The sequence below is a fragment of the Lasioglossum baleicum genome, chromosome 7 (assembly GCF_051020765.1).
Source record: "Lasioglossum baleicum chromosome 7, iyLasBale1, whole genome shotgun sequence".
Taxonomy (NCBI): domain Eukaryota; kingdom Metazoa; phylum Arthropoda; class Insecta; order Hymenoptera; family Halictidae; genus Lasioglossum; species Lasioglossum baleicum.
Window position 1 is genome coordinate 5862273 of NC_134935.1, and position 27592 is coordinate 5889864.

General features: G+C 43.0%; 2 protein-coding genes across 3 annotated transcripts in view; one reads left to right on the plus strand and one right to left on the minus strand.

The window, feature by feature from the left end:
* The window catches only part of LOC143210198 (mediator of RNA polymerase II transcription subunit 20-like), a 153860-nt gene that overhangs the window by 18033 nt on the left and 108235 nt on the right, over nt 1–27592 (plus strand). The gene's annotated exons all lie outside the window — the stretch shown is intronic.
* The window catches only part of LOC143210193 (facilitated trehalose transporter Tret1-2 homolog), a 129455-nt gene that overhangs the window by 8830 nt on the left and 93033 nt on the right, over nt 1–27592 (minus strand). For both annotated transcript variants that reach the window (XM_076426833.1, XM_076426834.1), the window contains one exon: nt 3934–4035. In XM_076426833.1, coding sequence (XP_076282948.1) covers nt 3934–4035 — 102 coding nt within the window. The remainder of the gene's footprint in view (nt 1–3933; nt 4036–27592) is intronic.

The window sequence follows — 27592 nt, forward strand, 5'->3', positions numbered from 1 at the left end:
AACATATTTAAATTGAATAAAAATCGGATATGTATTTTTACGTAATTTAATCTCACTGGGAAAAAAATACCGCAGTAACACATACATTTACCCTGAATGACTCGAGCAAAGAGAGGCGAGTTTCTGCAGACGTCTATGACCTGAAACGCTAGACTGGAGATCTACGGGTTGCAACTTCTCGATAAGGAATTGATAGGTAATCGGATCGGGAAGCGTCGGACGACCACGCGTCATTGTTTGCCAATCAGCTGGCGCGAGACAGCTGCCTAGGTAGCGCTACAGTTTTCGCGCGATCGGAGGTAACAGGTAAAAAACGCGGCCGATTGGAAAGCGGCACGCGACCCACGCATTATTGTTTGCAAACGGTTCGATCGTGCTAGGGACCGTGTCGGACAACGATGGAAAGGCCTGGTTAGGCGACACGCGTTTAATCGTGCATAATACACGCTCGTCCACCGTCCGCTGTCGACGGGTGCGGTGCGGTGGGGAGGTCAAGATATTGAAAGTCTATGCAAATTTACGTGGGATCGGCGCCTGAGAGTGTCTTTTAAAATTCCTTTAACCTAACGTAGGAAACTGTAACAGACGCGACACGTACTTACTCTCTCGCTGGAACCCCTTTCCCAACCAGTATGTACGTGTGTGTTCGCGTGTGTAGAAGTGTGCTCGATAAGGGCGCGGACCGTGTGTGCGATGGCCGGAGTTTAATATGAAATATCGACAGAATTCTCCAGCAGGTGCAAGCGACACGGCTTTACGGATTCCGCGGGGAAGCTGCGCCGTGTACACGCGACGCGTTCGACGTCGCATTTGCAATTTTTCTGAGGTCTTTTTCGGCCGCGCTCGCCACGCAAGATTTATTGCACCGTCGTGTTCCGCGTCTAGAAAATTGATTAACAATACCGACTGCGGATATAACGTTGTTCACCTTGAATGTGCTCGGTATTTGCGAAACTGTGGAAAAATGTTTGTATAAGACTTGCATGACGTACAGCGAGGTATCCTTTTGCTTGTTATTGCATCGATCTTTTACCATTGTGTCAATTTGACGCCGAGAGACAGGTTCAATTCGCGAAACGAGGGACGGACGAGGGTTAATTGCATCGTCGTGTTCCGCGTCTAGGAAATTGATTAACAATACCGGATATACATATATATAACGTTGTTCACCTTGAATGTGCTCGGTATTTGCGAAACTGTGGAAAAATGTTCGTATAAGACTTGCGTGATGTACAGCGGGGTATCCTTTAGCTTTAGCTAGTTATTTCACCGATCTTTTACCATTGCGTTAGTTTAACACCGACGGACAGATTCAATTCGTGAAATCTTTGGTTGTCAGGAAATTAAATTAAATTGCATTATTTTTTCGAGCCTTTCGAATTTGTTTTCATGACTCTTTTCCTGGTAAATACGTCAATGCTACACTATGAAGCTCGATTAATGCATAAACTCAAATTCTTTGAAATTGTGACATGCGACGCGTTTCTCCTGACAATCACAGAAATGATGAACGGACGAGGGAATGACAGTGGTTGCTGTCGCTGTAACAGCCGTTGACAGCGTTCCGTCGTTCCGTCCACCCGGTGAGCCAGGACAAACGCGTTAACCCTTTCGATGGTGGCTCTTAGCGCGACATGCACGACGTTTGCGGAGTGTTTACAGTCGCGGCACGTCGCGCGTGGCCGTCAAACGTTTGCGCACGCCACGAAGCCGAATGAAACCCTGTACAACGATTTACACAGTCGCCGTTTACGCGGGGGAACCCGCATTATTTGGAAGTAACAAGGGGGCAAACAGTTCTCGGTGGTTGCGAGTGGGAACGATAAACGAACCAGGACCGCGTATTCGAGACTGTTGTAACAAGGCTATTCAGCTTCTGGGCGGCAGAATAACACGGATACAGAGTTACCGAACGACGTATACGATTATCCTCGCCGTCTAATCGCTGTATAATGGACAACTTCAAAGTTAGAAACAGTGCGAACGGATCCCGGTAATTTCAGAGAGCGAGAGCCGGTGAGCCTGATTCCCCGCTTTGATGCATGACCCGCATACGATAATGCTGAAATCTAATTCCCCACCTTCGGGATTCGGCTAAATGGTTTTGTATCGCGTATGTTCGGTTTGTTCTAGCGTGCAAACAACGCCGTTAGACCCACCGCTGGCGATGAAATGGCGTGACCGCGCTGCACAGTGCAGCGAGCGTATCGGACGATTTTAGAGAGAATCATTCGACTGTTGTTAATTGAAAGTTACGCTTATTCTTTTCTTATTCAATAGTTATATTGTGCGGTTATCAATTTCGTCGGGCTCATATGAAAATTGCCAGAGTCCAGAAAAGTAAATTTTATAGGTGGCGAGAGAAAAACGATTTAAAGCGAAATTACTGTATTTTTTACTGTGACCTGACAACTTATTCCTGAACTACTACCCTCAAACCGTAGAAATTGAACTGCCTAACAAGGCGAAGCTGAAAACCCAATCTTCATAAAAAATTGTCTTAGGCAGTTTTCAGTATGAGGCCGACGATATGTATGATAGCATTATCAGACTTCGCGAGTCCCGTTCTTGATTAGGGCCGAACGGATGAAGTTATGCTTTATGCTGCGCCATAGTCAAAGAGGAGAACCCGACTTTCAAAGAATCTCACCGTGACACGACGCAGTTTATTCTTGACCAAGAAACAAGTAAATAAGCAAGACGTCTGACTCGGCCGTTCTATTGCGTACAATTATCACAGCATGAATTCATCGAGCGGAGGCAGCGTCTCGTAAAACTCGTTGAATATCGCGACCGGCAAAGGGGAACCGGCTAGAATGCCCCGTGGAAAACAGTGCCCAGCGGCGAAACACTGAAAATTCAAGCAAACGATCCCGGCGCGGCGCGGATGGGAGTATGAATTTCTCGGACGGGTGTGTTGGTTATCCCGTGCGCGTTTCTTCTGGCGGGGGTCGCGACGTTAAAAGCTCGTTTGCGCCAAGCCACGCCGAGAAAGGATGTGCCTGAGTTAGGTCGAAGTTAACCGAGAGAGCCATTAGCTTAAAACTGTTAGCCGACCATAAGCGAAAAGAGAACGACGACACGAAGGGAAGGAAGGAAGGATGGAAGGAGCGACGAGTGGGGATGGAGAGAAAAGAAACGTGCCCGGGGAAAAGAGAGCTTTGAAAGTCTTCTTCGTGGCGTATTATGAAAATGGCCGGTCAGTCCGGCATGGTTAAGTGCGCGTCTCTGTGAAAAATACAGGCTGAAATAGAGGGAGGACGAAAAAAGAGAGAGAGAGCTTAAGTCGAGCGGCCACCCCGGACGCGAACGCTCTCGATATGCATTTTAAGCCGGACCACTCAATTAAGCTCGCAGCTATCTTCTGTATTTGCATATCAATATGGACCTATGCCAAGAAGGAAAGACTCGCTCAGCTCGCTGGATTTGGATTATTCGGGAATTGGCAGGTACACGGGTACAACGGGAGGATGCAAATCGGCCCGATGCAGTCGGGAAAATCCTCCGCTAAGAATTACAATCGAACGGGATTGCATTTCCTGTGTTGTCTCAAAACTGAGTGCAAATATTTCTTGAACAGGGGCTGTGCGGGTACCCGAAATTCTGGGCTCGGGTCGGGAGTTTTTGTCAGGCTTTGTCGCTCGGTCCTATGTCCACGAATTAACATTTTTGGGATCTTCACCCCGAGGATTGGAGGTCCGCTAGTTTTAATCGTCATTATAAAAAAAACAAGGATTATTCGAATGTGTGTCTGCAAGAAGAGATGTCAGGTTTCTTAAATTTTATAGGAGCGCAATTTTGAACTGAAACGTGAATTACAATGATAAAAACCAGCTAAAAATGTCATAGGCCCTTCTTTCATCGGAGAAAGATCCATTCAATTGATTTTGGACACGTAACGATTGATAAATAAAAAGAACTGAGAGAGAATACCTGAGACATGTGTTGCGGCCTCGTCGCCGTCGACGTCATGTGCACCACGGAAGCCCTGGGCATCTTGAAGGTATGGTCACCCTCGTCCGGCACGGTAGTTACCTGCAAGGAAAAAGCACACCAATGATACAGAGCAAGCTTTCTACTTTATGCTAATTAGAAACAAAGAAATTCTATCGCGAAATGAGATCGAATTCTGCAGCGAACGATTACAAAGAGGCGTTCCATTATGTTGGCTGTAGGAGCGCAAAGGTTAAGCAGTATTTTTACATGACAACGAATCGACAACTTTTACCGTGAAGATTTTTATCGTCGGGTAAACTAGAAATCTCGCGTCGTCATGACATTGGAGTCGTGATTGTCGTCGTCAAAGCTCGAAGACGCGTTGTCATGACGGCGGATGTCAAGTCATGCGCACTGGTATGCATTTATAGTACATTATGGGAACTCTCGGGCCGAAAATTCTCTTTCAGCCTGCCAGGTCGGCTGTCCCTCAAACATTCTCTATCAGCGAAGTTTGATTTTTCACTTCGAAACTGGTAATAGATTCCCCTGGACCGGATTAGTCACGTCCACCGAGAGCCATTAGGCCCTCTTATCTTTCCTCATGAAAGAACACGGCTAAGTACGACCGGCGCGGCATTGTTTTCGTTGTTTGTACACAGATATCGGGCCGCGATACAGCTCATTGTCGCGGGTGATCCATATCCGTGGCCAATCGTAAACCAGAAGTCCCTGAACCGGGTCCGCGCGGTTCTAATTGAAAGCCGGGCAAAAACACGCCCGGGCCCGAAACTTTACGATCCTCGTTGGAAATTACAAAAGAAGGGGCGGGAGGTCCGGCCGACGAGCAACCACGGCTCTCGATAAGACACCCGAGGGAACCATTGTCTAGGGAGAGAGATAATTGTCCCCGGTTCTACCGGCAACTGTGACGCCCACGTGTCCCCTCTGGAGCACAGAACTACACGGCTCTTTTTGTGGACGTCAGATCTGTCCGCTGACTTTCGCTACGTCTAAATCCTCGAGCCCGACCTCATCTCCTCGTGCAAAGATTATTCCGCTCCTTTGTTCCTGTACACCTGACCGAACGGTCCAGCACATTCCCGCGCATTCTAATCGGAAACTTGGAGAAACCTTCCTGGGGTGCACCGCCAAGTTTCAAATTATTATTGGTAAAATGTTTTTTCAGTAATTGAGTTATTTACCTATACATACATATAAAGTACAAATTTTACAAGATTTTACAGGAGAGAAATTTAATAAGGAAATCTCACATCCAATGTTGCTCCAGCCACCGATTCAATTGTTAAATAAAATTAATATATCTTTTCGGAGGATACTTAGCAACACCTTGATTTCACCTTCAGAATGTCCTCATTATTTAAAATTACGAAACGACGACGTTGTACAATATTGTCTATCATGTTTGGCGGGTCCTCAGTAGACGGCATCCAGTATTAAAATCAAAAGTTGTTGGAACATGGTCGGCAAACAATTGTTCAATGTGAACAAGCAACTGTGCATGTTGAAACACAAGATATGCTTTGTACCTGATGTGTATTAATACTTGAAGATTGCATTTGTTGGTCGAAACGCTTCGTAACGTTTCCATTCTAAAATCAAACATTTCAACAACCGAATAGACGCGTGTAACCGGTAGATCGAGTCAATAATTCGTGCGGCGAGCCATTGTTCATTGGTATCCACCTGACGAGATCGAGTTTCGAGAGCCAGACTCGCTCTGGTCGAAAACTGTCACCGTTGGGGAGAGGGCGAGAGAGACGTGCATTTAGCTCTCAGACGGTATTGGACACGGTGCTGGAGCACCGGAGCCGCATTCTGGTGCCCCTTAGATATCGAATGAACGATGGTAACGGTTGTTCGACCTGTCCCGTGTTCCACGTTCACGCCTTTCGCGATTTACGGCGGGTCCGACTGGTTTCACGTGACAAAATTTCAAGCTCGACAGACCGGCCGTCGCTCTACCCGCCGCATTTGTCGAGATTACCCGCGGAAAAAGTTCCGCGAGGAATTCCCGGGATGATTTATCGCGCGTCCTGGTATCTAGCCCGCGGCGGGTCTCGCTCGGGCCCCCGATAAGGAAATTTAGGAGGCGTGCCGCGGCAATCCTATGCATGTAAATACACTAGATACGTACATGTTCCTACGTTTACAAGCGGCGCTGTGGTAAGACGGGTTCCTTTTTCTCACCGGATTGTTTATTGCATTCGGAGCGGATATCTCTAGCCGTCGGATAATTATAGACCGTCCGAGAAACGGAGGATATTTCCCGCAATTAAGATGTCGATAGTATTCGCGTTCACTCCTACACGGTGCACGGAGTAAATCACTAAGACACGTGCTCTATAGTCAGTGAGCATTAGAACACCTGCTGGATCCGTAAGAATCTGACTTTGTATCGATACGCTGGCCTCTTAATTTTCTGCAACGTTAAAAGCCTTGTTGGGCCAACCAAAATGTACAGATTACTTAAAAGCTTTTGTATTTAACGTGTTTGCCTTGCTGTGCCTGTCTTGCAAAGCAAAGAATGTACATTCAGAGGAACATTAAGAAATTGTTGAAAGAAATGCAGTAAATGGGTACCCGGGTACCCTAAAATTTGTTTCTCGTTTAATTTAAATGTAGAGTCGCATCCACATCTTCGATTGTTCGTAAACAAACACGTTGGAATACATAAATGTATCTACTAATTGTAAGTGTCCAGAGAAGCATCTTCGCAATGTCTGTATTCTAAACAGTCTGAAATCAGTAATTCAGACGGTTTCGGTTGTTCTAGTGTCAACACAGTGCCATAGGCAGAAGTTTGTTAACGATTCAACAACATTCAGACACTGTCACATTTAATTCCGCCACAAGTGCCCTAATACTTACGGGCAGCACTACACGTGCAACCCACCATCTGGTTCCTGATATTCTCTGTCTCCTTCTATTCTAGCAACCTCCACTGAACACTTTCCGATGGCCAAACGATCCTCTCCAGCTAGCGATTGCCGAACGCATCAACGAGAATCGATGAACACGCGAGCCTGATCGATTCAACGTGACCTCACGATCATTCCCGCCAGTCTGTTTTTCACCCATCCCCTTCCCAACCCTTATTCGACGACACTTACAGGGACCAGAGGAACAACCGATTTTCAATAACCGACAAGATAGCCGATAAGCTCGGTAGGTCTCCTCAGATGTGATTTCTCACGTATTCACTCCCTCCTCCCACCCGCGCAGGAACCACCACCGTCTAGGGATTTAACCACCAGAGGCTGCCGGGTCCCTGGAGCGCTGCATCCTGGCGAATCGCGGGCTGAAATCAATATCTTCGGGCGGCGGGAAGCTTCGGCTCCTAAACGATCGTATAGAAACCGATTTGGGAGACTAATCGGGAGAGGGAAATCCTCCTCGGGGTCAACGCGATGGGCTCGCCGCTGTTATTGTCGTGGCTCGCGAAGAATTTCAATTGGAAAGCGCCACGTTTCCACAGTGATTCGAATAATTCAGTATTTTTGTACTTGGTACCCCTCTCACAAGGGTGGTTATAGGGTGAACACAATTTTAGCACACACGACTGATTTTTGCTTGTGTAAGAAAACGCTTGAAATCGCTCGACTTTATACGCATAACTTTTGAACCAGCGAGTTCCTAACATTAAAACTTGGATTTCCGGCATTTCCTTGTCAAAATCTGCGGGATTACATTTTGATAAGGTTAAAAATTTTTTGTTTTCTGAGGCGAAGTTCAGAAAGTCTTCGAGAGAAATAATATTATCTTCTGTTCCCTGGCATTCGACGAATGTACGAAGGCGATAAATGCAGAAGTATAGCAGAGGAGTCTACTGATCACGAACGTTCCTGGTTTTAATTAAAGACAAAAACAGTCCGCGAACTAATCCTGACGATGCTTCTCGGGGGACTAGTTCGCTTCCTGCTGGTTCTTTCTACCCTGCCGGAGGAGCGGCTTCGTTTATCGCGACTATCAGTAATTAAGTTACGTTTCCCTTGGAACGATCTGAGAACAACGTCCAACCCCCATCAGCTCGCGGCATCCATTCCCCGGTGGTGGGCGGCATCTCTTATTAAATCTCGGCCAGAAATTATGATTAACCGTGCACTATCGTGGCGTCGCGTCGGCGAACCTTCGAGCCGCATACTTCGGGTTTATCCAGGAGTAACGTCTACAGAAAATATTATCCGCCCCACTCCGCGTATATGCACGCTGCCCGTGCTCCGGAATATTCTCTCGAATTCAGATTCATCTATTCAGATTAATCCCCCCACCCCCGCCCTCCTACCCCAACCTCGCTTCGTCCCGGCTGCGGCATAAATCTCTCGCTCCCTTTTAATTTTCCGCAACCTTCAGCAGGACGACCGGCAAGAACGCTCCTCCTCGATGCACTTTACCGCGATGCTGTGCCCGAGAAAGACTCGGTCTCTTCTCTCTTCCCACCCTTCTTGTTACAGGGATTACAATTCCACGGAACTGGGAACCGACCCGACCCGACGGTTTAAGAATTTTCGCGATATTACAACCAGTCGGATTTTCATGAAACCCGAGATTCGATTTTCAAACGACTTATTCGGTTCTTCGGTGTAGCAGCAAGTATCTCGCGGTGCAGACGTACAGTGGATCTCAGAAAAAAGAATGCATCCAGAAAAACTCATTGCGAGTACGTTTGATCACTCAAAACTTGGGATTTTGGTGATTCAAAACTGGTGAGTTCGATTTGAAAGACAAAGAACGTGGTAACAATGGTTTAATACCACTGTCTTCCATTTTTTTGGCAATGAAAAGAAGAACTTACCACTCTTGAATCACCAAAATCTATACTCACATGTCTTGAGTGGTGAAACGGCAATACTGGCAATAAGTTCTTACATATAAAATGTTTCTAATTGATTTAAAATTTAACGTCTTTTTAAGATAATCGTGTATTTCTTACAAGAATTCCTCACAAACCAATCTGTAGTAAAACTACATATGTACTCTGAAATACTCACTGCCCAAAAGACTACAGGGGACAACGCTAAAAATGCCTAAAAAATTTTAAACTCAGGATATTGTTTAGGTAATAAAGTCAGGCGATACAGCCCGTAGAGATGATCGATCGCACGACCGACCGGTTGCGCTAACAAAGTATGAAGTCCGCTAACATAATTGACCGAATGGTCACCGACGCGAAACGGAAATTGCTCGGACGCGATTCCTCGATCTAAACGCAAGCATCCGATTAATTTACGCGGATGGATCACGATGACAGTGCAGGAGTGTTCTGCGCGAAGTGCAACGGGTTGCCGGGTTCGTTTGGGAGCAGGTTTTCTTATCCTCTGATCGTACGACACGACTCGCCGCGCCACTGATTCATCCTGACAAACCAATTTGCGCCCGACAATTACCAGCGAATTACGATGCTTGCCTGTGTACCTAACGTACCTAACACTCGTGCCTAACATCTCCGCCTACAAGCCGCAACGAATCGTTTCGTTACCTTCCCCTCTCTGTCTATAACCAATGATCCCTCGATTCGTTGTCGATCACCGGATCCCATTAAGCTACACTCACTATTGTGTAATCCGTGCGGCGATCGACAACCGATAATTCTACTGGATTTCCTTGGAGGCTGTTTTTCCTCCTCGAGCGATCAAGAATTTCTTTCTCTCGCGCAATACCGTCGAGTTTTCCAATTTTTATTTCCTGCTTTCTTTCAAACGTAACACACGATGAAGTTTCTAATCATTTTTGGGGGTAGTTATTGGGTGAACACGGTTTTAATGATTTATGCTATATTTATTCTGCTCCACACAACTAAAAACTACCCAATAGCACACAGGACTGTTTTTTCCCCAAATTGCCAGGAAAAATCTCGTAAAATCGCTCTCAACTTTACACACATAACATTTGAACCAGCGAGTTCCAAACATTAAATCTCGAATTTTCGGCATTTTCTTGTGAAAATCTACAGGATTAGATTTTAAAAAGGTTAGAAACTCTTGGTTTCGTCGTGCGGCGCGGCAACCAAAGAGCATTAGCTACTGTAATGACGAAGGTTCCCAAGAACCGCGCGAAAGATCGCGGACACTGAAGTGTCTGGTACATCTAGCACCGGCAGGCCTGGGAAATCGATTAAGAGGCGCGGGCGTCGCAATGGACAGCTTTTAATTTCCCTTCGGCGCTCGTTACTGCGAGGCCTTTACGAGGCGAGCTTCTGAGAACGGATTTCATTAGCGAGAGCGAGCGAGCGAGCGAGCTGGCCCGTCTTTAACGAAAACACGGCACCGTCGAGTGCGAGCAAGCGCAGCGCGCCGTGGCGCAGCGTGCGGATCGTTTTATGAAATTACAAGCTGCGAAAGAGAGCCTCGCGGCCAAGGACGCTCGTTTAATCTCGTTCGGGAACCTTTCGACTTTTTCTCGGTCGCGAGTGTCGCACTGTCGCTCCGTGTGTTCGTCGCATGGTACACGGAGAGCTCCGAGAAATGAAAAAAGATATTCTAATTAATATTCACGGTTGAACCGGCACGGAATATATGTGTATCACCGGACCAGTTTACGCGCTACCGTTTGCTCTCTATCTACTGCTCGCCCACGACGTTAATTAAATATTGTGAATATTATCAGCTACGCACCGCAACGTCATTCCCCGAGACAAGATAATATCGCGTTTACTTAGTCCCCAGTCGCCTTTCAACTCGTACCAATTAATTAACGACACAGGTTCGTGTACCTGCGTCCGATTAACCTTCTAACGAGCAAGATCGTTCGAATTGGGACACGTCAAGCCGATTCCGTTTCGCATTTTTGTCATTTCACACGGCCGTTCACTCCATACACTCCATTCAGAACATTATAAAACCTTGCGCCTATTTATAAGAAGAGATTGCAGCTCACAAATTTCTTTTTTGGTCAGACAAAAGTTTTCTCGAGGGTCTCCCTTTTTGACTTGCTCGAACGACGACTCTTATTTATTGGTTCTACACTCCAAATTCACCCTTCTGCAAATCAGTTTCACCCGTTTACAAATCAAATTCAACATTTTGCAAATTAAGTATTTTGAAGTACTTTTTTTTAAAAGTAAATTAATTAAAATAACAAGAATGTGTCTATCCAAATTTTTAGCCTCTTTTTATAATATATACCCAAGGAAATAAATTTGTTGGATAATAGTTCTTCCTGGTTATAAAATTGCTTTTTTGAAACAGTACGCAAACGCGATGATTCCAGCTTTCGTCGAATTAATGTTGGAGCCAGGGGCCTAAAAATTGATTTACTGCTTTTCAACGCAATAGCAATTGGCTCGTCATAAACCTCCATATGCGACACGGCTAACAATGGGTCCGGTACGTGCTCAGTCCTTCTTAGGCTCGGGAACCTTATGGTCTGCGTCGCGTCGAGGGTACGCACTGCCCTCGCAACACAACAATTATGAAATTCAAGATTTAATACGTTGATTGTTAGGTCAGCACACAATCGAATTTATTTGGCACGTTCGCTACCAGTGGCACAGCGAACGAACTTGCGACACAAATCATGGAAAACGCTACAAATAACAGACAATATTAACGAGCAGAGTTTCGCCGATTTTGTCTACGGAATAGTTACGAAACTGCAGTTTCTGGGGTGAAAATTCGCAGGGGGTTAGCAATCATCCTTGAAGGCGCAAAACACGAGCCGCACGGACGATCGACTGCGAGACGGATCGCTCTTGGAAAAACTTGAGGGATGATCGTGGGTGTGTGTGGTGGTAAACTTCTTATCGATTCCAGTTGGCTATAAATCGGCGGAGCGATTCAGAATTTCAACTGGCTCTAGGAAACGGATGACACTGTTTGCCCAAGGCGCGAAGAAACGATCGTTAACTTTGCGAACTTCTCTTGCACACGATACAGATACAATGTTGACAAAATGACAATTAACCCTTTCCAGTCGGAACTATTTGAACTTGAAAATTAAACATTCCTTCCGACCTAGAATAATTCCATTGTATATGATTTTTTTTATTTTATGAATATAAAATTGAGAGATATATATAGGGTGAAGTGCCCACACAAATATGGTATAGTCGCCTATTATGGCACTACCTTATATCTTGTAAAGGAGAAGTCGCGTTCTAGTGAGAAAATCCTCAAACAATAGTTTACCATGTTTACTCAACAGTGTGCAGTACAATCGCACCATTCTATAGATTTTAGTATCGATCCTCCGCCAATGTGTGTCTCCACGTGTTGAATATTTTTGTGGTTAGATTTTCGATTGTATCTTTTTCCGAGGAAGGTAAGTGATTTTGAAATGTTTGAACATATCTGTAGTTTCAGTTTATTTATATTGTTTGCCAATTGTTGGTTTGGGCTGAAATTCATTTTCTCTTTGTCAGTAGATAGTATTATCAGTCCACGTGGCGTTCCTAATATGGCACTACCAAGGCTTCCCTAATATGGGTATAGCTATTGACATTCTTGGTGTGGGTACCTAATATGGCACTACGTGTCATATTAGGGACACAAAAAAATATTTTTCCCAAGCTGTATTAATTTTTGGACAAACTTGACCCCAGAATCTTATAGGGAGGAAATGCATCTACAATTGGTAATTTTTTGAACGAGAAAGAGTATTCTGAAACAATCAAAAAATGATCCACAAAAAGTGGTTCATATTTGGGCACTTTACCCTATAGATACAGTGTTGATAACATGACAATTAACGTTTGATGAAATGAAAATTAAACATTTCTTGCGACCTAGAATTCCATTGTGTATGATTTTTTTCACTGTATGAATATGAAATTGATATAATACCGCATGCAATACTAAAATGTGTAGTAGTTGATTAGATACCAACACATTTAATAATGTGGACAATATTCTGTATAATGGTCCAGCAATTTTTAGTGGTGGCTCTGAGTCGCACCTCGACTGCTAAGGATTAACATCGTCATTTCCAGTTAATTAACGATTCAATATTTTACTACAAGCGCTGACAGCCGTGTTATGTATCAGGATCATGATTTTGTAATTTGGTCAAGAAAATTCAAGTTTTCTAAAGGTGAACGAAAAATAACGCACTTGTCATTCGAATATTTTCTGAAACGCTTTTCGCCCATCACTGGAAAAGAGAGCAGTCGTGAGGAAGACGTATCAATCGGAAAAGAGGAAATGCTCGCCGCGCAGCTGGGTGGAGTAATGAAATGCAGCTTACACCCCGTAGTTTACGTTTTATTAGGCTGCCGCAGCACCGTCCCCTTGCTTTTCCCTCGCATTCGGGTCAAGTGGCTATGAATATCTGTATCCAACTGTGGCCGTCTAAAGCAACCGACCAATTTGTCCGCCATATTTCACCGCCTTCCCGACGGCGTTCCTCTTTTTTTTTTTTGTCGTCCTCGGACTCTCCTCGTTTTCCCGAATGTTGTCCCTTTATCGTGTTCTTTCGCGTCGACGGGCAGACGACGGAAAAATTCGTTGAATAAGCAATCGACCGCGCGACTCTCTGCGACGTACCAAAATATATTTATCTTTCGGCTGATTTGCAACACTTAAGGCTAGAAGTTCCTTCAGATTTCAAAATGAGCTCCCTCGCTGCGACGAAGATGTGTACATTTACTCTCGGAAAGTGCGTTAACCTCTGAACGAAGCTCTTCCCTGTAAATAACCATTTATTTAACCCTTTGCAGTCGAAGCTATTTTAACTCGAAAATTAAAATTAATAAAAACTTAAAATTGTATCTGTATAACACAGTGAAATATGAAAAAGTTAAGTGTTTAATGTCTAGCAACATCTGTTTGAAACATTTTTGGATGCAACAAGTATTTACACAATTTATTGTGCTCTGTACGGGCCGAAAAGAATTTGCATCTGGAGTGCGATAGCCAAGCCGACAATAATAGTTCTGTCACACGAATGAACAATCTTCGCGGCCTCTCGACGCCTCAGACACCCGCGGAATACTTTTATTCGCCTCTCGAAACGCGACCTCCTCTGCAAGCAATTAAATCGGCTCTCTTATTCACTCGAAACTCGTCGAGGACTCGACTTGACGGCGCAACGACGACTACGAGTGCCGAAGAAAAAGAAGCACGCAGTCGGAAGGAGAGACTCTCCGGCTATAAATTCTCGTGGAATTATGAATCGACAGCGGCAAGATGATTCGATGCAGCGAGGGTATTGCTCACCCCGTGATCCTCGAGTCACGCGATGCATTTCGGCCCTGACTTGCCGGGTAATAACCAGCACTCGATTTAAAGGGTTACGTAGGACGGTTGAAGGATAAGAGAAGTTCAACAACTTCTTTTACACGTATAAAATGTGTCTCTGAAAATATTCATGATTATACAGCGGATTTATGTTATTGTATAATTTTGAAATATCTATGGTACATGTGGCTAAACACTTTTTAATCGAGCCTTGAATAGCAACAGCAATTTTCATTGTAAACTAACAAGTCACCCTTAAAAACGTCATCGAATAGTTTCATTTAAGATTGTAATGTAAAAGAAGATTTCTATGTTTTCTTTGGTATCTGCCTTTCGGCAGGTAAAATGTTAAGAAAAAAAGTAAATATCTATTTCACTCCAGTCGGTTGCAAATCGGATAGAAAATTTTTACTTTGCATAAAGATCCGCTGTCTATTCGTGATATAGCAAACTGTTTCAAACGAAAGTTATCTCAAGGGAAGTTAAGAATAATTTAAAAACCAAACGAATTTTGAAGTCGTTCCTCCTTAAAGGTTGCGCGAGTACTTTCCCACCACTGAACGAGGGTGTAAAAAGTCCGATCTTGCAAAGTGTGGCAAAACGTTTATCATTTCAGGCGAGCCTCGTCCCTCGAATATTCTCGACACACCTCGGCGTCGCGACGGCGACGCAGCGTCTTCTCCGCTCACAACCGTAATCGCGGCGCGTATCATTAATTCGAGGCCTTGAATCGGGCTGAGCCGCTGGGACGACTATGAATAATACAAAGTGTCCTTCCACGGCGCGTCCAGAGCGTCGATGCAACCATAAATCATCGACCGTAACCCTACCCCTTTTCGTCGGATCTATTTCGAGGCGACGACGACGTTGGGCCGAGCATCGTCGGGATTCCAGGACCATTCAACGTTCCCGCGCGAGCCCGCCCCGCGGAAAAATAAATCAGTCGATCCTCCCGGTGTCCTTTGGATCCGCGAGAGCCATCCGAATCTTTTGTTCTCTCGCGGCCAAAAAGAAGCTACCGCAGAAATCCGAGCCAAGAATAGCTTGCGTGGCGGTGCCACGTGCCGTGTTACTTCTGCCGGACCGACTCTAGACAGCTGAAAACCTCTTCTCTCCCTCTCTCTCTCTGGTTCTCTTTCTCCTGGATAGACCCACTCGCTACCCCCTCGATTTCCCGCTCTATTATTACGAGTTTCGCGAGACACGGGCTGCGACCGTTTAGATAACACCCTGTGCTCCTTCCGAGGGAACTAAAGCGAAGTTTCTCTGCACACGGATCGTCCGAAGATCCTAGCCAAGCTTATACGCCGAATCAGCAAGCTAACCGTTTTCGGGTTTAGCGGGATTCTCAGAGTACTTCGTTATCGTCCTTTTAAAAAGCTCTATTCTAACCCGAGATCCTTTTCCTTAAACACCTTCCTAGTTTTTCTTCATTTTACTGACCAAAGCACTTCGTTAAAATTCTACGTTCAGAGTGAAATTCTCTAGCCCCGGCATTTCGTTCAATTGAGACAAAACTGTCCCCACCGAAGTTCCACCATTACCACGCTAGGGCATACACATCTTTGGTAACAGGTAAAAAATTATTGGAGCTTGGTTGGGAAGTGATGTCTTATCCGCCGTATAGCCACCATCAGATTACCATTTGTTTCGAAGTCTACAAAACTCTTTAACTGGTAAAACATTCACTGATGATGTCCTGGAGCTACAGGAAAGGTGGCAAAGGATCATCGAACAAAGTAGGAAATATTCTTTTTTATGGAAGCTTACCCAGACCTCTAAGTGATTCATTAAAGTTCATTGCTTGAATAAAAAGAATGGGTTCTGTTTCTGAAATTACTTTCTTGCCAACCCAATATACTAGTTCCGGTTTCTCGTCCTCTAGGGGACGTTCACCCTCAAAGCCCACAGCTTCATCATCCTCTTTCTCTACATCGCTGCTGGTACAGATACATCTTCCTGATGAAGCTGGAAAGCAGCTGACTTAGCTACTCGGTACCCAGGCAGCCAATAGTATCTGGTGTCAACGTACACGAACAACGAACGAAAGAAAGAAAGCAAGAAAGACGTCACGGAATTCATGAATCGAGAACTAACCGAGACCAGACACGCCCACGGAAACAAGTATTAATGTGAATTGAAAATTAGCCTTGGAAGGGAACTCGATATCCTTGAGAGAGCTCCGTCTCGCCTGGATCCCAGCCGGACCAAAACGACCGAACGCTGGAAAGAGATAACGGGCCGCCAATAAAACCGAGCGTCCCCGCGGCCGTAATTAATTAACCAATCGGTTCTCCTATCAGCACACGCGGCCTGTTCGGCCTCTACAACTCTGCTCGCATGACCAGAGCGGAGAAGATCCACATCCGTGCACCGAGGACGATCCCTTCGACTTGGTTCTCGCTAGCAAGAGACGATTGCTTATCATTAGATTGCAGATGTTTATGCAGTTTTCAATTTTTATAGACAAATTTTCAGAAAGTGCTACCGGATAAAATCCTATTTTCATTGGCAATATTTGTAGGTCGAAAATAAATCAAAAGCCTACCAAATTCTGTCGAATTTGATACTCCATAAATGCACAAAGATCCGCAGTCTACTTATAATTCGGTCCACACCGATATTCTCGACTGCCAATCCAGCTGGCACGTTTATTCACGGACCAAGTGCCACGTGAACAAACTACGGTAATGCATCAATACATGGGAAAGAGATTCGCGCGATATACAGTCAGTAGATAAACCTTCCAGACACTCTTTAAAATGATTTTTTTTTAAAACTGTGCGTGAAATTGACGGCACACATCTCATTAAAAACTTGATAAAACGACTAGAACAAATCGTACATCAATTTTTAAGGTGTCGTTGTGAAGTGGAAGCTTCGATCTTTAAATCTACGGTGGTTTCAGTCGCGAACAAAATTTTTCAAAGTTTTCACAGACGTTTGAATGTATAGTACGTATTTTCGAGAAGAAACGCGTCTTCAGTTTCTCGCCCGCCACATCGTCGAAAGAAATGCTAGAAAAAATGAACGATGGATTATGAAACTAGAGGCTTGTAGCTTTAAAATGAGTCTAAATTTTAAAGATGACTAATTCCACATGACTAATCCGGTACTGGCAGAAAGAGAGAGAGAGAGAGGGTAACTATTTCCCCTCAATTCGAGTCAGTTCCCCTCATCTGGCGATTCTGGTTCAAGCACTTCTTGGATCAACTGTGTATCGCAACGCAACTGTATATACCTCTTTTACAATCATCGTAATTACGAGACGAAGCAAGGCGCGTGCGGCTCCTCTGTATCTCGCCTTAGAACCAGTCTCGGGTGTGTTCGCGACGCGACGCGCGACGGTCGCGCGCGCTTGAGTTAAATATTGCTCGGGCCGAGCTGTCTTCTCGCGCTCCGGGAAACGCGGAACGTTCGCGCGCTTTTCTCCGACGATTCTTGGCCGATGTTGCTGAAACCCAGTTTATAATCCAGACGCGTGTCTTACACTTTCGATGTATATTGCTTCTCGCCGGTTTATGTTCCGGCGCGGCTCTGGTCCCCGCTTCTTTTCGACAGGGTCTACGTACTCGCCAAACAGCGAAAATGTTTGATCTTTTACTGTGCTCGCTGTTTTGAAGAGAGGAGGTAATAAATGTACCTTCGCAATCGTTGGTTTATCAACTAAATTTCCTTATCGAAATGCAGACGCATCGCCGCACAATGGTCTAAACGGGCCATTTAGCAGGAACGAAATTATTCTAGCATTATTTTAAGACTTAAAGCCGTAGTTAAGTAGGTCATTGGATTCGTCTTGACATCAGCTACAACAATATGTAATAAAAAATACTTAGTGGCGTTTAAAAAATTAACATAATTATATTTTTTTATTAAAAAAAAAAAATTTGTGAAATTTTTTTATTGGGATTTATAGATGACTGAGTATCGATTAACTTTTGTTTGAAACATTTTCTTGCCAGATTATCCGAAATGTTCAAAACATCGTGGTGAGAATTGGGCATTTCCACCGAAAAACTTCCGAACCGACCGTTTTATATAAGTGCTTATGAATCACAAACGACAAAAGATAGCAAAGACTGATTCAAATAAAAGTTACATCGTATTTCTAGGCCGACAAATTTGTACGAAAATTTTCTGAAAAAAATCATTTTCAAAATTTTAAAAAAATTATAAATTTTCAAAATTGTTTGCATAAATTTTAGGGGCCCAAAAATACGATATCACTTTTACTCCAATCATGTTTTGATATATTTTTGTCATTTGTGGCTTACGTAGAAGAGAATCATAGAGATGATTCGAAATATATCGACATCGAATTACTAAAAACTGTCTCAAATTCGAAGGTGCAAGTTCGTGCTAATAAAATTGATTTTTTCGGACACTCTAGACTTCTATAAAGATGTTCCAACATGTTCCATCCTAAAGGTTTTTAAAGGTTTTTTGTGCGAGACTGTCAAAGTTTGAATGCTATATACGTTTGAAGTATACTTTCATTTTTAAGCAAATAAGCAATATATTTAAGTTTTATTTGAGTTTTGTCCTTTTGGTTCATGCTGGTATCCATCAAAGAATGAAAAAATCGACAAACATTTCCACTACTAGATACACAAGGAGATATACTAATGAATAGTGAGGTGTCGAACAACGATGAAGAAATACGAAGTTGAAAAATGAGTTGTTCGTGGGGGTATATTTTATTATGGGGTGATAAAAAAGGAAAAACCAACAGTGATTCGTCTGACCTGGTACCTTACCTCTCACTTACCGAAGCGAGAAATTTTCTGCGGGATTTCCATTTTTTGGGTTTTCTCCAGCTAAATGGCCCGTTTAGACCACTGTGCACCGGAGCTATCGAAACATTAACTTTCCTTCTTTTACATAACAACCAAGGTACAGTAACTAATCGCTGAATGGCTGCGAAGCTAGAATAGGAGCTATCACTAAAGTTAGTTTGCATAGTTTTCCTCTGAATGACTTTTAATCCCTCTGAACCACTTCATTAGACTAGTTTATACATAGATAGGGAACGAGCACTCTTCCACGCGCGTGGAAGCAGCTATAAAGGGGGGATTGCCGCGCGTTATTTGCCCACAGGCATAAATCATAATCATCAAACGCAGATGTTTTTGCAACCGACTTTCACGAGCTTAATTTGCACAAATAGAATCAGTGAGACGTTCGCATGCTATATTAGGGGTTTCGTTACGGTCTAAAATAAAAAACTTAATATCCATCAAACTGTTAACTACATTGAAGTTTAACAAGTAGTTTGATCTACGAAAACACCATGTCTACGGACTAGAAACCACTTCCTAAAATCTATACCCCTTCTAACAAACCTACAGTCACATAGTCTACAATTTGCAATACAAGAAACAACATTTTAGTTAGATTTTGTTCGAAAAATATTAATATATATGAAAAGAATCAATACTATCGCGAGAGGCAATCTCTAATACGAAAGTTCTTCGCAGAAAAGAAAATGGGACACGATTTCCGTCGTTCCAACGTTCGAAAGGGTTCGATTTGTCTGGAATACCGCGTGGAATACGAGTTCTCGAAGGACCAGCACACCGATCGCGAGAAACACAGGTCGTCGTTACTTCCGGTCCCTACCTGCAGCTACGTGCTCGCGAGTCCTATGGGGATCGTCCAATTCACGGATGTTTCTCGTTTCACGGACACCGTTAGATCGTCGCTGGCCAGACAGCAGCGTCGTGCTCGTTTCGCATTCTGACGGCGTGGCTGGGGTATCGTTTACAGCGCACGTAACACGATGTAGCACGATGTAATTTCCCTGTCAGCGAGGAGGACGCTGCTGCTCCGAGCCCTTCGCTTCTTTCTCCGACTGCATTTCTAGGGTTCTACTCGCGATCACTATACACGCGAGTACGGATTCGGGTTAGGGGTCCCTCCGTGTATCTATGTATCAATTCCAATTTCGGATCCCATGAGCATCGCCGACAGTTTTCACCGGCACCGAATTTGTTCGGCAGTAACTTAACCGTCGACGAACTTAACCGACGACGGATTATCCGATAGTAACATCGTTTCTAAAGATGGTGCTGAAATTTCTTTCTTTAACTATTCTGCACTTTTACCTTTGTAGAAAATATAGTTATTACTAGACAGCGGATCTTTATGCAAAATAAACATTTTCCACCTGAATCTCAACAAACTGGAGTGAAATAGAAACTGATTTTCTTTCCTAACATGTTCAATAGATTGAAAGTAATACAACAGTAGTATTAAATTCTTCTAATGTTTTACTGTTTTAAATTGCACCTACTCGTTTTTGTCATAAATGCATAAAATCCGCTGTGTAGTTATTACTAGACTGCGGATTTCATGCATTTATGACAAAAATGAGAACGTGCAATTTAAAGCAGTGGACGAATTACGAAGATTTCAGGACATCAGTTTACTAATTTCAGCTTAATAAGACAATTAAAAGGAAAAAGAATTTTCTATTTGGCTACTGTGTCTTGCAATCAATGCAAACATTTTTTATTTTGCCTCAAATCCGCTGTCTAGTTATTACACTATAAGAAGAATTGGACGTACAAGTCGACAAACGATTTGTTGTCAAACGATGTTAATATCGAATAACACTGTCGTCAACTAAAGTCGTTGTTAGCCAAAGTTATTGTCGTTCAAATCACGTCAAAGATTTCGATTCAGTGACGACACACGTGTCCATGGGTCGAGACGTTTAAAAATAAGTCGAAGCATCCCATCGCAGATACGGAACCGATGACCGGCCGCCTCTAAATTGAATTGTGACTTATCTAGAAGCACGGTTTAACCCCTTTACCGTTCATTTGATGTATGTTACTGACCGTCGGAGATCTCCGCGATCCAGTTACAAAGGATTTTAGAAAAGAAAAAAACCCCACCGGTCGATGTTTCACCGAGTATAATTATAATAAATCTGTGGATCGTGTTTCCCAGGGTGTCACTCTGTCAGCGAGATTCCTCGGACGCCTACGGAAGACCCATTAACCTCTGCTAATACGTCCGTACTTCGGAAAGCAAAATATTTTCTTTCCATTTCACGCTTGAACGATTTTCAACATAATTGGCTCTTAAATTTAGGTCTTCCGAAAGATTTCAACCCCTCAGGGACGGCGACGTCCGTGGGTTGCACCGACTCTGACAAGGACAGGTCACACCTGTACGGCCGACGATTTTAATGAAATTTTTTGTGGCGATTCTACAGAAAAAATCAGCAGACACGTGTCCGAGCTTTTTTTGCACAATGCTCACTTTTTGCGGAGATATTTAACATACCGCACCCCTGGAGGAACATCGTTGCAACTCAAAAAATTATCTTTTTAAAAATAAGAAAACTACGTATATATGTAGATTCTTAGAACAGTTTTTTTTTTAAGAATGTTCGAATATTAACAAGAGTCACTATTGAAACTTTTAGGATTAATTTAACCCCACCTGGTTCGCGGAGGTTTGTCTGTTCTACATACATACAGACCTTTGCGTAGATTTTTCAATTGACTCGCTAAACTCTTCAATTCGAACCACTATGCGCCGATTAAAGAAAAAAGAAGGTCTCGGCGTGGAATGGAATACAATATCGAGTCCGATTTCATCGATGACGTTCCAGATTCGCGGGGGAGCAAGCAGGTTATCGTCTCCGATAATCGATTCCGAGGGGCGTTACAGATCCGAACATCGAAAAATCGTGTAGACGGATGTTCGGCCTTATTCCACGTCGCGGGCAAATATTTGGCGGGCAAGCTACTTTTCGATCGCGAGAGACGCGGGAGATGAGAACACGGATATCCCGGCCGCAAACACGTAGACTCGATCGGGGGATTCCTCACTCGCGGTTTTTTGGCGAACCAGCTCGGGAACAGACACCGCTCCGGAATGTATTCGAAAACGCCCACCACGATGCGGGAACGAACCATCAGGCAGGCTCTTCCTCGGTCCCTTCCGCCTCGCGAGCCCTCGATATTTACACACGAAATTAGAGCCACTCGCGAGCAAGACCTTGTTCCTGCTCTCGGCTTCGTTAAATTTTCATTAGGCTAACAATGCGCAATTCACCAACGCCATAAATATGGAACGCGGCTCTGTAAAACCGAGCTGTTTTTAGCCTGGACAGATGAATTCGTAACGCGGCTTTTCAACGCGGAGACAATGGGCCGCCGGTTTTAAGTATCTGTACACTGAGAAAAAAATCCTGTCGAAACAAAAAAAAATATATGTTGATTCAATAAGATGTACTATTGAATAGTGCCAATATCATATGAACTTATTTTAACATTTAATACTATTGAATTTCAATAGCAAAACTCATTTCCGCCAATCATATAATCGAATAGCTTGACATTAATGTTTTCAAAAAAATAAGATACGGCCTCAAACCAATTCCAGTACAAATCAATACATTTCTCAAATTTTTTTAACAATATATCTGATTGAAGGAAAAAGAGAAATATTACGAATAATAATGTACGGTATTGAATCGAATAATATTTTCAATCATTTCATGATAGACAATTCAAATACATCACGATTTGCTTCTAAATTTCATACTATTGAAAAGAATACATTGATATTCATCGAAGTAAAAAAAAATTACAATAACACGCGTGTTATTGAAGTAACCACTTTTTTTTCTCAGTGTACATTTTTAGGGAGATCTCGTCGATGCACCAATGCTTCACACACAATTCTGTGCGAGTACATATTTTATTCATTATTATTAACAATTATTAATATTAACATTAATATTAACCCTTTCCCATCTCTTTCTATACGATGAAATAATATATCAACCCTTAGCAGCAGAGGGGTGACTCAGAATCACTACGGAAAACTGCTACACCATTTTTATTGTAAAAAGGTGAAAAGGTTGGTCTTTTTGAAGTTCCCGGAGAGCGTGACACGATAGATCGATCGATCGCAGACAACGAAGGTCACAGCGTTCGCGTTTTCCCATCGCCGACACCGTTAGATAACCGGCGAGAACAACGTTCCCGTGTCGGCGTTACAATGGCAATCGCGCTTTTGGTTTCTTCCATTGAGCATTGTGCAGCCGAGGCGTTATCGCGGACACGGGAGACCGGGTACATGTACAGGGTGTCTTAAAAGAAGTGCTACCACTCGGTTTTGCAAATAAGTATGTTGTCATTTTTAATTAAATCGTATATTTTTTGTCGTTGCATATTCTAGTTGACATTAGTATTGGTTTCGTTGTTAGAATTAGTCTGCATCGATTGCAAGAAATGGAAACTAAATTGAATGTCACTTATTCCTGTAATGATTATACATGAATTGAGAAATTATATATTGACATCTCATGAATTTTGAATTTCATCTACTCAATTTTGCCATACTTTGCTATAATTTTTTAGATGTTTAATCCAAACTCGATTTTCTCGGAAAATTTCGTTTTCCCGACTTATTTTTGGTTCCGATCGGTTGTGGCACGGTTTGCGAAACGGGCTATGCATCAAGAAACTTTACAAGGGGACAGCGACCTTCGTAGGGTTAAAGTACACATTGAAACTGTGACATTGGCAGTCCCGATAGTGTCCCGGCCTGGGAGAGTACGCTCGCATAAACGACGAGGGGATGCTCGTCTCGCTTGTCCATGCGATCCCCTTCGCGTGCAATTACTTGAGAAACAATTACGGTGCTTCCTTTCGCATTATTGGCGTTCCAGCGACTGTGGGTCGTCGGTCAACAATCGACGATTCCGGAGTATGTATTACTGAACGCTGCTCTAGATATCGCCAACAGTCGATCGTGATTGAAGCATGATACAGTATTCATGGTCTATTGTCGAGGAGCTATTCGGTCTTAACACTAGATTTACGAAGCACTAATACGCATGTGTTTATTTCATTGTTTAGCTATTTATTGTCACAATATACTCCCAAAGAAGAAAGAATGAGCAGCGATACAAATTCTTTTTCGACTGAAATAATTTGTATTAGACAAGAGAGTGTCTCCACTATATGCAACCGAAAACTCTTTTTCATCGATTTGTTATTTCGACTAATATTAAGTTAATGAAAAATGGTTGAAGCATATAGACGTGTGCCAAATCGACAGTTTTTAAGATTTCGAATAATTCTTGGAGGTAGGCCGTAGTCAAATGTGAAAAAAATCCGAGAAGTGTCCGATTTCGCGCGGAATAGCTGACTCACGCGAACAACCGTAAAGAAAGTATCCGGGGATGAAGGGACTACTAAACAAGGTCCGGCCAATCAATGTCAATTGCATAACGCGGCCGAATTTGCATAACAGTGGAAAGCCAGAGCGAATTCGTTTGTAGAACAACGGCCCTGAATAGGGTCACGGGTGTTCGGCGAAGTTGTGCAACCCAGGTAGGTAATCCCCTGAAGAATGCTGGCTACATTGTTGCCAAATATTTTCGTTGTTCCCCTTCGCCCGTGATCTCCTTTCTCCAATCGTAACTAGAACTGTTTGCAAACTGACCAAAATAGAGAGAAAGAGATAGAAGAATCAGCTCGGCATAATTTAGCCCCGGTAAAAAAAAGGAACACGTGCCCCTCTTAGGTTCTCTGCTTCCTACTCAACGCTGACGCGCTTCTTCTTTCTCTTTTTTCCCCTTTCTTTTATTTTTCGGCGCTATTACAACGAGGACAAAGCTAGAAAATTTCTGCGTATTCACTCGATGACGGTCACGCCACCACCCTCCTCACGCGCCCTCTAGTCGACGACCCGGGGGAGAGATACTTTCGAACCGGTCGAACCCTTCGACCTTCGCAACTGCGATCACTAGACGCTGGTAACGCGATTATAAACACTGCACCGTCTGTTCCACGAATTAGGTGAACTTAGGCACAAAGTCGTACAGTGGTGCGAGCAGGGAAAAAAATGAATTTTTCGAATGTTAGGTACATAGATTTTTCATTGCAATTTCGTTTACTATTGTATAGTTGGAAAATTTAAACCAATAAAAATTTTTTATAAGTATCACTTATTTCTATGAATAATATGACATGAAAGTTCGGAAGTAGGAAACCTGCGATTTTGGCTTATAAATGCGTCTACCTATAAACGCAGCCACAAGAATCTAAAACATTATAACACTTGAACAATATTATAATTTGATTATGTTTATAATAGATGATTTATTTAACGTAGCTTTAATTGATGTAAGTGTCATTTTGAAAAAGAGCTATTTTGAATAGTAGAATTAAAGTTTAATTTGACATAACTTGTTCGCGCCAAAACGCGCAAAGATAAAACTTGTTGCAGATCATGCAACACACTTTAAAGTACATATCCAACCAGGTTTTGGCTGCGAACTCCTGGGAACCTGGCTCTGCGACCAATTTTTTCTAACTATAGTCAGTCGCATGTATCCGTGTACGCTCTTTAAAACGGAATAACTTTTCTAAACTTTTACCAAACGATCTGATTTTTTTGTGATCAATTAAATGCAGTTGTTTACTAAATAACGTGCAAAAAATTTTTTGAAAGAATAGCAATTACGTAAAAAAAGGCAGTTAAAAACTTTTGTTTTATTTGTCCCCGTATAGAAAATTTAAAATATACGTTAGTAGATCTACGTTAGTTATATATATACTGAAAATTTCATCGAAATTGATTAACATACACACGAGGTATAAGTGGTTCAAAATGGTGAAAATCTTGTGTATGTACATATACACAGCTCTTACCACTCCTGGTCAGTTCCTGCATACGAAAATGCGAATATCTCGAAAACTAAAAGCGACCCCCCTATATTAGAAAAGGAAAAAGTTGTTCAAAATGTTGAAATCTATAACATATTTAAATTTCATCAAAATCGGAGAACAGTAAAACATGTAAAAAAAAATTTTAATGAAAAAATAAATAAATTAATAAATAAATATTTATTTTCTTGCCACATAACCGTTGTACCTGTGGCATGCTTTCCACAAATTTTCAAGCAAATTTGTTGGATGGTTTGGTTTTTATAGATTTTTTTCCGCTTTTTGGCCATTTGGCACCACGTGCGTCGCGTCGCAGAGTGCGGCGATCCCAATGTTGGACATTGCCACGAAATTTCAAATTTCAGAATTTGAAGACACTGTTATGGAGCCCCATGAACCTTCCCCAATTATGTTCCAATATTTCGTTAATCTTATTCTAATTATTGAAGTGAATCTGATCAACGCTAAAACAATGTTAAATATTTTACCTAAAATATGAATCCCTGATGAAACAGATCAGAAAAACAAATGCAGCAAACGTCGGGAAAATCGACGATATTGAAAAAGTGGGAACAGCGATAATAAATCTTGATTTATGAAGTTCCCATTTCGACAAAAAAGGACGTTCGACATGCAGTCATTTGTGTAGATATTCATCTGACAGTCTATCAATTAACCATTTCGGGATTCGTGTACACGATAATGCACATCAGTAACTTATCACGTGAACACAATGGAAACACAAAATGTACATCGGTGGAGACGTGTAAATGAATTACCGAAATTTGCGAGGAAATGAGTACAATGATGTTGTACAAGCCAAATTAAATTTGAGATGGTAAAGCTACAGTTCAGTCGTTCCAGAAATAGCAGAATAACATAGTCAATTCTTATGTACGTCTCCTTTGTTGCAATTAGACTGCGGATTTGATGCATTTATGACAAAAATGGCCACGTACGATTTAAAGCAGTAGACATGTTAAAAATATTTCAGGACATCAATGTACATATTAGTTTCGGCTTCATAGAATACTTAAAAGAAGAATACAATTTTCGCAATCATTTCTGCAATCGATGCGAACATTTTTTATTTTGCATAAAGATCTGCAGCCCATTCGTCATGACTGGTAACAGAAAAATTCGCGATCTCGTTTCCAAAGTGTTCGATCTATTCAGGAGATTCATTGCAGCGACAGCTGTCAGAAACTATGACGTACAGTCGCAACGGAGTCGTTCATTCAATTTATGTTCGACAAACTGTGCACCGTGACACGATCACCTCCATTTCGATTCAATCAAAAGACATTTAGTCCTCGATACGCGTGGTATTGTTCTTGGCTGGCAGGGTCGGGAGGGGTGATCAAAAAGTTGAAGTGATCGAGAAAGAGAGGGAGAGAGAGAGAGAGAGAGAGCGAGGCCAAGGGCGTGTTGTCGTTTCTCGATCTTCGCGGCGGAAGGAGGATCTTAACGAACCTGACAGCTGTCATCGCAAACTCTCGCTCGAGGAAAACCTCCCTTCCCCCCCTCCCACACCACCAGGCCCTCAACCGAGGAGAGAGGATCTCCCGCGCAATTTGCCAATTTTATGCACACTTCGCGAATAATGATCGAAAGTGGAACACGTGACCGCGGCCCGGGCATTGTTCGCCGCGCGACAATGGAATCGGATGTTTTGTTGGGGATAATAGAGCGCGTGGCCCACACGCTAATGAAAGGGTTGCACCTTTGAATACATCGAACGCGTATACGCGAACCTATCTAGGG